The sequence below is a fragment of the Leptonotus elevatus genome, chromosome 12, assembly GCF_054856555.1.
Source record: "Leptonotus elevatus isolate MCC_2025b chromosome 12, RoL_Lele_1.0, whole genome shotgun sequence".
Lineage (NCBI taxonomy): Eukaryota > Metazoa > Chordata > Actinopteri > Syngnathiformes > Syngnathidae > Leptonotus > Leptonotus elevatus.
The window spans coordinates 10,698,731-10,714,593 of NC_141250.1; the positions used below are offsets into that span (position 1 = coordinate 10,698,731).

General features: G+C 42.2%; 1 protein-coding gene across 6 annotated transcripts in view; it reads right to left on the reverse strand.

Annotated features, from left to right (window-relative positions):
• Positions 1-2,081: 2,081 nt before the first annotated feature.
• Positions 2,082-15,863, reverse strand: part of myo16 (myosin XVI) — a 119,558-nt gene continuing 105,776 nt past the window's right edge. For 5 of the 6 annotated variants that reach the window (XM_086091568.1, XM_086091569.1, XM_086091566.1 and 2 more), the window contains 3 exons: positions 10,243-10,395; positions 9,966-10,048; positions 2,082-5,449 (listed from right to left, as the gene is read on the reverse strand). In XM_086091568.1, coding sequence (XP_085947694.1) covers positions 5,276-5,449; positions 9,966-10,048; positions 10,243-10,395 — 410 coding nt within the window. In that variant the 3' untranslated portion in view covers positions 2,082-5,275. Of the gene's footprint in view, positions 5,450-8,441; positions 8,498-9,965; positions 10,049-10,242; positions 10,396-15,863 lie in introns of those variants that run through there. The other variant, XM_086091570.1, reaches the window with a different exon arrangement.

The following is a 15,863-nucleotide window of genomic DNA, read 5'->3' on the forward strand; positions in this document are numbered from 1 at the left end:
GTCATATTTACCCCTCGCCGTGTTTCATGGCCCGGCAAACTGCTTCTCGCCAGAGACACAAAACCAACACAAGTGGGATGTTGTTTGTCTGCGCTGGCTTTACGAAGAAGCCACAAGGGGCGGACACAACATTAGGTACACCTGAACCATCTTCACCAGAGGTGGGCATCGAGGGCCGGAGTCCTGCAGGTTTTGCATGTTGCCCTTCTCCAACACAGTTGATATATGATTAGCTCATCAGCAAGTTCTGCGTAAGCCTGATAACGATCTTGGTGATTGGAATCAGCTTGTGTTGGAAGTGAGAAACCTCCAAGACCGGCAGGATTCGAGGACCGAGATTGCCCAACTCTGATCTACACATACAACAATCTCACTGTAAGAAGACAGATCTAACCCTACTTTGAAACCCAAACCCTAGCTAAGAACCCCTGAATGAAACCAGATCCCTTAAACCCTAACTCTTATTAAAAACTTTAACCCGGGCTTGAATCACAAATTTGAAACCCTAATTCTGGCTCAAAACCCTACCTAGAAATTCTAAATCTCTTTTAAGGCTTTAATTTAAAACCATAAACTAGCTGGAATCCCCAATTGTAAAACCCAACCCAGGATTTTTTGGTCGATCACGATCAACGAGTTTGAAAAAAAAAAAAAAAAGATAAGCGACCACTAACCCACGTATAATTGACGGCAATTGAAATGTATTGGGGGAATGAAACCCCAGAAAATCGTAAAAAAAACTCTAAGAAACATTAAACATAACATGTAATGTCTCATTTTGCAAAGCCGATCAATGATGTAATTGATCGATTGGGCAAATTAAGCTATTACCGATCCCGATCCAGCCGATCAGATTGGTGAAAGGCGACTTGAAACCCTAACCATGACTTTATATCCTACTTTCAAAGCCATACCCTTGATACTAATCAAGGCCCCAAAATCTAATTTCTTGAAACCCTAACATCATGCCTTAAAACTGTTGGGTCAAAAAAAAAAATTGGGTCAACAACCCCCTAACTTGGGTCAATTTGTTTTGTTTTGTGCAAACAACCCCAAAAATGGTTTGATTTGGACAAAACAAATCAAAGTTGGGTCAAATTGACCTAAGTTAGGGTGGCAGTCCAATTTTTGACCCAGCAAGTGTAAGGCTTGAAACCGCAAATTTGAATTCCTAACCCTAGCTTGAAACCATACTTTGAAACGCTAAACCTGAATGAAAACCCAAATCAGAAACGCTAACCCTGCCTTAAAAGTGCTGGGTTAACACTAATCCAGTATGTTTTTTTTTAACCCAGCAATTTTAAAGGTGCTGAGTTGAAACCCAAACCTTGTCTTCAAATCCTTGAAACCCCACTTTGAAATCCTTATGCTCTTGAAACCCTAACCCTTGATTGAAACCCTCATTTTGAAACGCATACCTGGCTTGAAAGAGTACTTTGAAAGCATAATCCAAGATATTGCAAGCCCAATTTGAAAACCAGTAAGACTTCATACCCTTATTTCTTAAAACCCAAACCCAGGCTTTAAATCCTAACTTGAGACCAGAACCCAGGCTTGAATCCATACTTCAAAATCCCCAAACCTCTTTTGAAGCCCTAACACAGGCTTCAACATAGACTTTGAAATCCTTTCAACGGCACAACCCTCGTTCAAAACCGTCTTGAAACCCAAATTTGAAACAGCCCCGACCCCGTCTTACATTCCTACTTTGAACACCCTTAACCCTGTCTTAAAACCATAAATGGAAAAGGGGAATTTGAAACGGTCAGAGCTTCATTTAACATTAATGTTATGATGTACTCTTTTTAGTGCAGATGTAGAACTGCAGATAATAAACCTGTTATTACATAATCTATATACTCGGAGCATTATTATCATCTTAAAGCCTGTATTGATAATACAGAGACTTGCATTATATCCACGAGCCCATAAATTGCATCAGAATTTAAAAATCCATCACAAGATGGATATTTGACACATATAGGTTGGATTACTTACTATTTGAATAGGAGTCATTTTAAAAGCAATTTTGAAAGTCATTTCAGCTTAATGTCGAAAAGAAGAAGAAAAAATAAACAGGCTCGCACTGACACACTTGTGCTTTATTGCTGTACAGGTACAGTACTTATAAAACATAATAAACATGTAATATCACATACAATCTTTTTTTTTCGTTCCACAAACGTGAATACATCTCAAGATGTGCTGTAAAATATGTACAAATAAAAAATGACAGTAAAAAAAAAAAAAAATTCTAATAATGAAACGCATCCCTGTTTATGTGCTAATAAAAAATAAGCTAGATTTTTTTTTGCCCCTAAAAAAAACAAACAATTAATCTGCCGCAAAAACATGGTGTGTGTGCGTACGGGCGTCTTGTACTGTAGATGGATGACGAGGTTTGGTGATTCACAGTGCGATGGGAAGCACTCGGTCATGTATAATGTCTAATCTTTTTAGCATGCTTTAACAGCTGGGACTTTATCTGCTTGATGTGCGGTCACACAAACACTGGAGTAGAAATCATAATAATGCCTGCTTAACCATAGCAACCTCCATAACTGACCTAAACGTTGCTCTCACCGAGGAGTACGCTTTGGTATGCTCCATCCATCATTCTTCATCACCGGATAACAACAAGGGGTTCAGTGGTAGTGTAGCGCTACACACAGCTGGTCACACATTCAGGGGGCGGCCATTTTGCCACTCGCTTTCAACTGAAAATTACATCATAGTGCCTAAGGGGGTCAGTATGCGAATATCACATGACCAAACCCAAAAAAACAAGTGAGCTGTGATTGGCTGTTACTTAAGCCTTTGGGCACTATGATGACATTTTCAGTGGTACAGGACAAAATGGCCGCCCCTGAGTTGGATAAAAATGGGTAGTTTTTGCTGCTTAAAGTGGAAGTCAACCTTAAACATTTCTTGACAATGTTATATGTGACCTCACTAGTCTAAACATGACATTCTGATTAATATTATATTTTTGAAATGTGAGTCAAGCAGCAAAATCCAGCCGTTTTGTCCATCTCGGGGGGCGGCCATTTTGCTACTTGCTGTTGACTGAAGATGACATCTTAAGCAACGACCAATTACAGCTCACCAGATTTCTGAAGCTGCACTGTGATTGGTTGTTACCTGAGACCTGAGCAACATTGATGCCATCTTTAGTCAACAGCAAGTGGCAAAATGGCCGCCCCATGAGATGGATAAAATGGCTGGATTTTGCTGCTTAACTCATATTTCACCAACGCAATATTAAACAGAATAACATATTTAGACTAGTGGGGCTGCATAGAAAATATTGTCCAAAAAAAGGGGTTAACTTCCCCTTTAATTCATATTCCACAAATGCTATATCTTTTAATTGGTCGATGGAGAATCGTCCACATCTTGTTTCTGTGTCACATTCTTCTTCTTTGGTGAATTCCTGCGGGGTTCCATTGTGGAGGACTCCCAATTCAGGCCTCCCCCACTCCAATGTTACCAAGTTTGGTGGCTACATTTTAGCATGCCGGATATATTAACAGAAACTTTAAGATCCCTGCATGTTTGACATGTTGAAATTTGTTCCACCAGATCAGTGAAAATGCTCTAAATTCAAAAGTGGAAAGCAATGAACATGTTAAATTAGATGTCGTAAGCTGTGAAGAATTGGAGTGACTGAAACGGCAAAAACAAGAGAAGACTTCGTTTGTGGGTTGCATTTGAATTTGGGTTCGTTATGACATCATCGGCCTTCAAATGCAGCCAGACTTTGACATCACACACAAATAGCTGCCATAGTCATCGATATCTACCAAACAGTGGTCTTCTTTTATACAGCGATCCCTCAAAGTAGTTAAAAAAAAAAAAAGACCCGGCATGAAGCTGCCTTGCCTGTCCTGAAATTCTGGCATTCATTTTGGCTCTGATGCTCCCTCTGAAGAGGGGAATATTCACGGTTCGACACCCATTCCATGTTGGAGTTCGAAATATTAAATTAAGCAAATCAATACCTCTTCAGGGGAGCGCATCATCATGATTACTTGAAAAACCACACGGCTTACACACTATGACAAGGTTCCAGTAATAAACACTCATTCCAAGATAGCACTCAAGCTAATGTTGCGTCTTCTGATGTATCCTCGAGCATTACGAGTGTGTCACCATGCACAGAATACAGCCGCAATTAATTAGTAAGGTAGAATCAATCGGACACATTGAAGATGATCAGGAGGAATGAGAAATCGAATCGGCTCGAGTGATTCCGACCCATCTTCAAAGATCAGGCGGTTGTTTGAGGCCCAGCTGGCCAATTACGGTATACAGAAAACGTCCATATGAGCAATGCGAACATGATTGGAAACAAAATGGCAGACCAAGAGAAGGGAGGGATAAAACATTATTAAATAGAATAATAACAATTTCATTGCCGTTGACATTCTTAAAAACAAGGTATTCACATTTTTAATTAAAACAAACCTTTCAGTCATTGCATCGAACCCAAAACATTCTTCCATCTCACTCAGCATCGTCTCATCTCTGTGCTTGGACACCACTCACTATTTACACAGCAGTTGCCGCGGAAACACCCGAACAGCCAATAGGAAGTAGGGAGGAGGTCAAACACCAAAGGGCGGCATCGTGGCAGGAATCGGATCTGCCAGATGGGGTCAAGCGCTACGGAGGGTAATAGGTGCGGATTCTGTACAAACATGGCGGACAACTTTTCTTTTCAACACCTTCCTCATATGTATTTTTCAACAAACAGTATGTGGAATCATCACAGGTGCGGTAATCTAGGACTGTTGTAATTGTGACACTTTGGCACTGACAGATGAAGCAATAACATATTTCGGTAGAACGCATTCGTCCAGAGGTTTTCCTCAAAGGCTGGCGGCGAAGAGAAATGCACCTTTGGAGTTTACTGAGGTGAGCCTTGATCCGTTGTTGTTTTGTGGGGCCGCTCAGAGAGATTTCTGAAAACCTGGATTGCGTTGAAAGGCGTTGGTCGACGTGTAAACTTGAAAAGTCGCCGGAAAGCTCATCAAGTATGATCAGCAGCACCTTGTTTGGGAGGATGGACCCAACCTTTGACTTCAACCCTCGAACTCCAACCATGCCACCTTTGGAAAATAAATATGACTATACAAGTTGTCCCTGGGAATCTTAATGCTGTCTGCTTTCCACGCATTTTTTTTTAGAGTCACAAAGTGCTTCGTAATTGGCAGGGTTGGGGGGCGTCCTCTGCAGCCACTCCATCAGGCGTTCTCCATTCGCCGCGTCCTGATCACGGCGAATTCTTCCTGCTGGACCAGAGCAGCGCGGGCGGCAGGGGCGGAGACTGAGGCGGTGGACGGTGCTTGTAATTGGCCCGGCCCTCGCTCTGCGTCTGCCGCCATCGCAGGAGCTCTCGCAGCGTGCTGCCCGCATCTCCGTTGGAAAGACGGAGCCTCTGGAATGCCTGCGTTAGGACAGAGGACCAGATTGTGTCACATTTCCGCTGAGCGGATGAATACAGCGGAACCTCTAAAGCCGGACAATTTTTTTTTCTCTTCTCTTCTTTTTTTTTTTTTAAAAAAAAAGCGAGAAACAAAGAAAAAGAAGAAAAAAAAGACAAAAGGAAAAATAAATAGATAAATAAAAATAAAGCCGGACAACTTTTTTTTCTTCCTTTTTTTCTCTTCTCTTCTTTAAAAAAAAAAGAAGAAGCGAGAAACAAAGAAAAAGAAGAAAAAAAAGACAAAAGGAAAAATGAATAGATAAATAAAAATAAAGCCGGACAACTTTTTTTTCTTCCTTTTTTTCTCTTCTCTTCTTTTTCAAAAAAAAAGCGAGAAACAAAGAAAAAGAAGAAAAAAACACAAAAGGAAAAATAAATAGATAAATAAAAATAAAGCCGGACAACTTGGAATTCTGACATGCAACCATTAATTTTTATCAACAGTGGCAAAAATGGACCGTTGGGAAAACTCCCCATGATCCAGTCCGCCCCTGCTGAACAGATTTGTATGAATTTAGAGGTTCCACTGTAAATACTTCCCGACCTTAAATGATGAAATGATGATTTGGAGGTTGGGAGCAAAGTGCAGCGTGGATGACAAGCAGATGGGGGTTCTTCACCAGGAGACAAAATCAAATAAATGGAGGAAAAAGATTGAGCACGTGTCATACTCTAATCAGGCAGCCATTAGAGACTGACAGTACGGGAAAATTAGGACATGGCTATCAGTTGTATTAGAAAGAAGATGGAGACGAATCCATCTCTCCCGAGATGATCGACGCCAGCGTGAAGCAGCCTGGGAAATTCCCCCCTTTGATTGACAGCTCTGGTCGCAGCTCATTTACATCTAGCCCTCAAAAGGGATCATGTGTATTACAGTTGGTGTCGTTCAGCGGGGACCATCTCGTGTTCCTCCCACAATGCACGCACACAGAAAACATCAGTCATCTGCGAGTGGGTAAGCAGGTAAATCAATCAGCGACGGGAATTCCAATCTGCCTTTGTCAGTAATTCCAGAAACAGGACAGATCCATACCCGAAGAGGGCACGGAGGTTCTATTTTATAGATGACATCACATTACAACTCGTGATTCGCTAGCCTATTATAACATAATTGACTTGGAAACTTGTGTGAAAATTCAGTTTACCTGCACAATCAACTACAGGAGCTGAGACTGAAATTCAGCCTCGAAACCGATCAATTTAGCAATTCCGCTACTGTTTATGGCCTCTATACAGTTGTACAATAGCCTACATCACTGAAAAATACATCCACAAATATAATAGTACAGTCGTACAATATAATTATAATACTTGATGATAACACTAACTGTTACACTTTAACGCAGACTTGAAAAGAGCTGGTTTATGTCTATGTTTACTAACATAAATACTTTTGACCCGCTACCAAGGGAGCTAACAAACCACTTAGCTAACTAGCATCAGTTTGCTTAAAATCTGTGCTACCGTTGTACAACATTTTGTCAAAGGTGGGCATTCCGTCAATATTGATGGAAAGGTTGACAGACGGCCATTTTGTTGACAATTGACAAATTTAGCATAGACGTCAATAAATTCGGCAATCCATCAATGCCGGACGTCCCATTTTGGTGACGAATTTGACGAATGACGGAACATTGACAGATGCCCGCTTCGATTGATGGAAACATTGACTGACGCTGATTTTGCTGCGCAATCGACGAATGATGGATTGACGGTTCGGCTTGAAATATTGATGGATTGACGATGACGGAAGCGTGTCCCAACTATTGACGATTGCCGAATAACGGATGCTCAAATCTCATTGTCGCGCCCACCTCTGTATTTTGTAAATGTTTTTGGTCTATTTTAAAATGTTTTTAATATATCGAAAAAAACTTATTCACCCAAATTTTGCAAATGAATACATTTTAAAGCTGTAATTGCAATACAGTGAAACCATGGAATTGCAATATTTTGGCTATCCTACCGTCAGATGGATGTAAATTAAGTATAAATGTTTGTATAAACGTATGCTGAGGATATAAACGTGTGCAAAATATAATTCTACAACCTCATACGCAATGTGATTCCTTTTACTGGGATCTCGACAAAAAAAGTTTTTCAACCATCTCTCATAGTCCCGGTCCAAACTTTTGGCTGGCGCTGTAGCTTCAGCAAGGATTACTGCTCTACCTAAAGTCTTGTACGAGAGCGAGAGAGCGTTTGATAAAGCCGGCATGCCTGGAAGTTCGTGTCCCTGTTTAACCCGAAAAGTCGAGGTCAGACTGTGCGCAGTGCGGTCAAGTTCTTCCACTCCACATTAGGAAAACAAGAACTTTGTGGACTTTCTGCAACAGAGGGATTCTCCTGTTTAAACAGACGGGGGCTATCAAACACGGGTCACCGTAAGGTAATGATGAAGGCCGCATCATGAAACGGATTCCAGGAGACGAGTGTTTCTTAGATAAGAGCCTTTTAGTCTTCACGCACACAAAAAAACAACAGGATAGCCTCCTATGACTGCCCTCCTCAGTTGAAAGTTATTGGTTAACAGATTTTGGAGGAAGCATGCACAAATTTAGATGACACATACTGTATCTTCCAAGAAGCTGAAGACAAATGCTTAATTGAAAACAAGAGTAAGATATAGATAAGAACTTATTCTGGAATCAGATGTTAACTTTTGAGAAGGCATCTGTTTTCAGAAGAATTTCAACGAAAACAAAGCATGATGTGACCCCCCCCCCCCTAAAAAAAACTGGGATGATTGATGATCTTTGGTGAAGGACTTCCACACAAAAAATGATGCAAGACCAAAGATGTGATTCCCATCAGCACTTTGATGAACTCACAATGGATTCGATGGAAGCATCATTACAAAATGCATTTCCGGATGGACTCACCACATCCCTACATGCGGACTGCGGCTTCCAGTAAGACCCCGATCCCTGCCCCCCCCTCCCCCAACGCCCTCATCGACTAGAGGGCGGCCCCAGCTCCAAATGGAGAAAAATTGAGATGGCCCCTCTGGAAGATAAAGGATAAAATGATAGTCTTGTAGTCATTGAATAAACATATGAAGTCATATTGACAAAATGATCACAGATCGCAAAAGGGCTCATCATGGACTTTAATAGGAAGTGTGACTCGACGGCGTATGTCGCACATTGATTTTTCATCTTGTTACTGGTGAACTTTGAACTTAGGCACTCCCCCAGGTGGTCCAGGTTAACGACCACAAAAAAAATGAGCAGCTGGGAGGCCTCCAAGTTTGTAGGCAATCTGATAAAAATGGTGGTTTCTGTTATGAAGGCAATACTTTATACATGTATGTCTATGTATGATTCTGTGGCAGGTCCCAGCGTTCAAATAGTTATTTTAGTTATCGGTATGCTAGCAACCCCACATAACGCGGCTGTGTGTCAGTGTGTGTGTGTGTGTGCTTTAAACTCAATCCTGCAACCAAACACCTTAATGCGGAGGCAGGGAAAGCTCGCACGTCACGGGTGGCATATGTTGCCCTGGGGAGGCCACTTTACTCAAAACGTAAACAAAAACAAAAACAGCTGCAACAAAAACCTTCTTACTTTTTAACTTAAATAGTGCTTGTTGTTTGCAAACTTGTTATTATTTCAGTTCCTAACTACTACTGTTCATACAAGGATACACAGTAAATTTGACGCTATTTAAAGTGGGACCAAATAGACTCAGTTTTAGAGTCATTTTTACACTTGGAAGAGAGTAAAATAAAGAATTGAAAACTAAATAAATATAAGTGACTTAAGGGTTGAGGAACGGACTCATGACCTTCAGTTTGGGAGACAGCTGATCTACTCCTTGAGCCACGCAGCTCCTGCTGTGTGTTAGTATATCGCTCGTGTCAGCTGGAATCTTTGTAACTCCAAGAGACCAAAAACCATGTCTTTGGTTTCTTGGAGATAAGCAAACAGTAGGAGGGGCATAGCTCAGGTGGTAGTGTGGCAATCTCCCAAACTGAAGGTTGTGAGTTCGTTCCTCAACCCTTGAGTTTTTCCCCCCCGATTTTATTTTTTATTTTTTACTCTCTTCCTAGTGTAAATCTTAGCCTACTCTGAAACTGAGGCTATTTGGTCCCACACTAAATAGTCAAATTTATTCTAAATACAATCACATTTATTGTAAATACTTTGTACTTGCAAGTTAATCTGTTGTTAACCAAATCAGCAGCACCTGAAAGACATATAATCGCCGTTGACTGCATTTATATTTGTGACTTTGTTCTGTTGTCGTTGTCTTTTTTTAAACTCAATTTTCACTACCAGTTAAATTCTAGCCTCATTTTAGCACTTCAATCCAAATGCACTGAAATAATCTGGTCAAGTGCATTTGCGGCGTAAACTCTAAATTCTCGTGAGTAGCCTAAATAAGGCAACAACCATATCTTGTAAATGGCTATTAAATGACTGCACTTTTACTACAAACACATACGACACGTTTTTGTGAGTGTGCGTGTTACCTGCGTATGGTGGCTATCCATGTGCCTGTGCAGAGAGGATGTGGACATGTTTGATTTGACGTGGCTCTCGTCCTCTAGTGAACCTGAACACACAATTAAATAAGCGTCTTACATAATTTCAGCAAAACATCATTCTTATCAACAGCTGTAATTGGTGTATAATGATTTCAATTATTTATACCCCATCTTTGAAAATGATCAGCTTGGGCAATGTAGGCAGAGGTATAAGTAGTCAAATTATGTTGAAAGGAAACAATGCCAAAAAATGTCCGCCTACCATTGGAGACCTGGTTGCCGTTCTCAATGGGGGCGTGGCTTGACGAGTGAACAGAATGATTGTTGGCGTTCTTGTCCTGCAGCTGCAGCGACGGCGAGGACGGGGCGGAGCCACACTCTTCCCGGCCAGGTAAATTGATGTTGGAGTTGAAACCTGGGAAGAACACACTCACGTAAAGATCCGGATTTGTTTTTGTGGAGTTAAGCAGATTGATTAGCTCTGCCATGTATTGTCGTTTGTTATGTAGCAGGATTACACACAAATAGTAAAGGCTCATGAAGGAGCCACAACATGGCAGGATAACATTAGCAAGTGTGTTTATGTGTCATTTCTGGTTGTGTATCCTAAAGTGTTACAATGATGCTATAACGGCGCGTCTGCTTGACAACAGTGGTTTACGTCATCCATATGGTATTGAACCCAGTACTAGAAATAGCATCCTGTCGTAAACCGCGGAAGAGTTACATTAGTGTAAGGTTACAAAAAGGGCCAAGGGGTTGCTTAATTATTTTCCGCTAACAATGAATGAATACATCCTACGAGAATGCACGGTGGACCTCGTGGTATGAACGTCTGCTTTGCAGTTTTGAGAGATTTCAAATGTGGCTCGGCCCATCTCGTGTGGTTTTGCATCATTTTCTCTGGGTGCTCATACCTGATCTTGCGTTCCTAGAAATCCACGTTAGGTTAAATAATTGAACACTGTATCCGTAGGAGTGCAGGGTTTCCTCCAGTGCTTTATAAGCCTGGCAGGCCGCCAGGCTAAGCGTCACTTCTATATGTGCCCTATAAAATGGCTGGCAACGAGTCCAGGGTATCTCGCCTCTCTGACTCTGTTTAAGTCATCTGAGGTAGGTACCATTTCACACATGGCCCTAATAGTGGCAAGCGCCATAGAAAATGGACGGATGAAAAAATACAGGGTGTCTGCAGGTATCATCAAATCTAATCTAATGCTTTTTAATGCGTTTTGAATGCAACTTAAAACCATTTAATGGCCACGTACTGCTGTCATTCAATTACAATTTTTAATTGTAATTTAATCACGTTATTGCTATTCTAAATGTACAATGGAATATATTTTTTCAAGTTTTTCATATTCTTGTTAACATAAAAGCGGACAAACACAAATGTAGATGTATTTTTAGTTCATTGACACAGTAATTTTATAGTAATTTATAAAATTATAGTTAACAGTACTTAACAGTTATAGTTAAAAGGAGTGTGAAACACTGAGTCACAGTTTTGTATTGAAGTAATTTTTCTGCCACTATGTGGCATTAGTGTTTCATGTTGGACGTTGATGACAGGAACGGCACGTTTTTCTTTTCAAATGCAGAACAATTTGTATTTGGAACATGATGCAACTCGTAGACTCCAGGCCATTCATTTTAAATGACAGTTATTTCCCACAAATACGTATATATATTTTTAAATCATATTTATTATTGCTAAATTGTGTTATAATGACTAATTTGCACAACAATTGTAATTTTTACTGCCACTCGACATCGTCTTAAATCCTTCTTAATGCCATCTAAGGCCTTTTTTTTTTTTTTTTTAGCAAATTCCATTTAATGACTGTTAATGCTTCTTAATGACCCGTGGTAACCCTGAAATGTCATGATACTTGATTGTCCAACACTGAAAAATGAGCAGGAGCTGCGTATCTATAAATTTGGTGGCGTTGTCTGCCCCATGCCCTGATTACGTCTGTGTGCTCTTTCATTGTGCTGTGCAGTATTTGCTATTCATTCAGCTGCATGTGGCCTGTAGGAAGGTGACTCCGTATGACCTGGAAGCCTGTCCTCTGGGCTCACATGCTTTCACGCTGAATGAGTAATTGTCTGCGACTTCATATTTGCAGACCAGCGTGAGTGTGAAGTCGTCAACTGCCATTGATTTGCTGGGAATGTGTTTCTCCCCCTCCACGTCCAGTTCATCCATCCATCCGGGCTTGGTTGCAGGCAGCACACCTAAATATAAACACACCACCCTCAACTCGTGTTCCCAATGGGCCGCCACGTGTTAGCGGGCGACGCAGGTAGAGCGAGCGAGGCGGCCTTGTACGTTAGAAGAGATGAGTCATGTCGGAATCGCAAAGATATGACAATGACGAAGAGCTGGTTCAATCCCTGGCATGGAATGCAGCCGCCGAGGCGAAGGGGCGGGGGTCGAGACAGAGGGGAGTCTTATGACAGTGATTTCCTGCAGCCTGCCAAGACCACCTGCCCTCTACCACTGGCATTCCGGTAGTTTGCTCATTCCCCGAGGATGAAGGAGGCAGCTGCTCCTCACAGAGATGTCTGGGATAGCGACTGTAACCTCTGGCCCCGCCCCCAGCGTCAGGTATCACACTGAGCCGCTTAACGGCCGAGAGGGAACGGAAGTGGAGCATCCTGTTAAGCCCGTTGGCATCCCGCCGCTCTCAGATCTAAGTGGGCCGCTTTGCTTGGCCTACTCAAAATAACAGCAAGGTTGTGATCCCCACCACCCGCCCCCTGAAGTGCCAGCTTCCCCTGTCACAAACCCAGTTTCCATCACGCCAGCACTGTGCCTGCGTAGGAGCGCGTGCTCACCCGTGAAAACAGCCAGGAGCGTCACATCACGTCAGGCCAATGTGTCAGCGCCAGCGCGCCCATTCCGACTCTTATAAGGCCTTCAGACTCTTGCCCCCTGAACTCGTTATGGCAACGTGACAGTGGCGACCCTCGGGTAAGCAAAGACGCGAGCCCTGTGACGGCAACGGTGTCTCGCATTTACATTTGAATGCAAGTTCTAGAATCTCTTAGATAACTGTTGAGGGTCTCCCGGTGTGCCGCTTTTGGCCCATCAAACTGGCTTCTGTAGAACATGAGTGAGCTGTTAAATATTTGATAGGCATCCTCATCATTCTGCTGCTCATGTATTATTAACCCCGCCACAACTAATACTCCTCCAGGAAACAGCCACTCGGATGAAAACCTGCATGAGAGGACAGTTTTTTCCCTTGGCTGGAGTGCTCTCTAAAGCTGTGTGAACGAAGATTGATTCAAACACTATCAGAGGATGTCCAATATTTGGCCAAAGTCTGATGGTTGGGTGTTGCTAAGTGAGGTACAGTACACAAATACCGATAATCTGACCATATTTCAGCAATTGTCATCCCTTGCAAACGGGGTTCTGCACAGAAAACTTGCTAAACCTGGTGGTCAGGGACTGAGAACAAAATTCGGCTTTGTTGACGCTGTGGTGGTGTGGACGACGAACAACATGCGCCGAACCCTATTCGTCGTTTGTCAATGGCGGACGCAGGGAGTGCACGCTTACTATTCATTTTGGGATGGGGGCAACATAAGCATGGCAGGCCGCCGGGCTTATAAAGCACTGGGGGAAACCCTGCTTGCAAATTTAGCAAAGAACCAATCCAATGTCTGTGAAGGATGATCCTAAGTGATTATCCTGTGTGATTTTTTTCCTTCCCAATCTGCTCAGAAAATTGTCAGGCCAACAATTGTAAAAAATAGAAAACCTCTTCAATATTTATGATGTCAAATGATCTCTGATTCTCCAGTCGCTTCCTGGTTTTCTTCTTTTAAATTACTGGTAGATCACCACACTTTGTTGGAGAAGCAGTGCATGAAGTCCTGGGGTTTTACAATGAAGTTGTGTTCATACGTTGGCAACATAACCTGAATTTGAAGGCAAGTTGTGACACTCTAGAATCTAGATCTAGTCCTAGTCCATTACTAAGTTTTGAGCTCCAGTGTTTCCTCATGGGGGAGCCTCCGCACTGGGAGGGATAGCTGGTCTTTTCCTGCGAGTGGGCGGTCGTCCCGGGGGCCCCTTGGCCCTGGGGGGCTGTGGCGCGCTTCACTTTGAGTGGGGCGGGCCGTGGTCAATCTGGGCCGGGGATCTTTGGGATGACATTGCTCCCTGTGGTGGTTGGTAGTCATCCCTCTCAGTGTGGATGAGCTCCTCCTGGGTGCCTTTCCTCATAGGGTTTTTCTGACCCCCTTAAAATAAAAACTGCTCCAACATTCCTGTGAATGCTGTGCCACAGGGTGGTTGTCTTTTGTTGTGAAGACTTTATACAAATACTGTACACTAAATATGTCAGTTTTCATTGCTTTCAGTTACTTGCACTTTGGGACCAAATGCTGATGTTTTCAGGCTGCAGAAGGCTGCGGTCTTATGCGACAACAGAGGAACAGATAAATCGTTGTTGGTTTTTATATTTTTGTCCATTTTCATTTTAAAACAGTGTAGACTAAATGGCCCAGTGGGCTTCAGTAATTACAGTCCTACTCTCCTCACTTTATTGACTTTGTATTGGACTGTTTGCCCCATCTAATTAGTTTTCACTATAGGCCATGTGTCTGTTCACATGAACAGTGTTTCAATAATAGCCTGTCTATGCCATTTTACACAAACATGACTTTCCAAGAACATCCCCGTCAAGCGCGTGAGCTTCCCAGAGAAAAAATTCAAACACTAAGTGATGTGGTGATAAGACTAACCGTGATGATCCACGCACGACACCGCAAGCTAGGCATGGACACGGTCACAAATCACTCAAATAATACTGTACACTGCACAACAAGACAAAATGTGCCACAGCTGGCAGCATAGACAACAAGGTCAGTGATGGCTGCTGCTCATTATCCGTGCTCGCTGCATGTATGTGGATCTTGTTTGTTTTTCCTATAGGAAGGGGTCAGGTTTTAGGGGGCGTGGCAAATCTGTGAGGAACACATTGTGACAATGATTATATGTGGAGAAGTATGTTTTGCATAAAGGTCAGTCTTTGCATCAGCATCCCTGGCTCTCCACGCTCTAAATTACTACTTGCATTATAAAAACGACGCCTGGCAAGATAATCCCGCTAGCTCATTAGCTATCATGATACACCTGCAGTCGCCAAAGGACGCTGAAGCTGTATTCTGGAACAAATGGACTCGCTCAAGTGTGCCAAAGAAGGTGGTTTTCTAGAACGCCTCTCGATATAAAAAAAATAAAAAGAGGATTTTTGGAGAAATGAAAAACCTACAATGAAAAACAGAGGACTATTACTTATCTATTGCCTCTACAGTGCAGAAGGTAATCACCCAGCACCCAATAAATCAATTCCAGACTTGGATCATGAACTTGTTACAACAAAATGGACACGCACTGAGGACATTGTGGAGGGTACAATAAAACAGAAGGTTGACTTCACATCACCTGCACACTAATGCACATTTGGCCCATGGGTTCACTGTGTGCAGACGGTGCAGACACGACAAACAATGAAAAATGATGAGAGGCGCTTAATGGTCTTGTTTTATGTGTTATAAATACAAGTGGAACCTCTGAAGTCGATCAATGTACAAGTCAGCATTGTCTCGGGTGGGGTTGGGGGTGCTCTTCCAGTAAAAACACAACATTATGTCACTGCGCCTTAATTATTAGGAAATATTGTAAAGTCATACAATGCCACCGTCGTGGCTCAAACCAAGCATTAGCATGGGATTATATTTTTATTCGTCTTCAGTTTTTTTTGTAGAAGAATATTATTGATGCGCATTGAAAACAATAAGACTCCATTGTTCTTTTTAACAACGTATTTTAAACTTCTGTCATTGGGCAATCATCAACAGTCT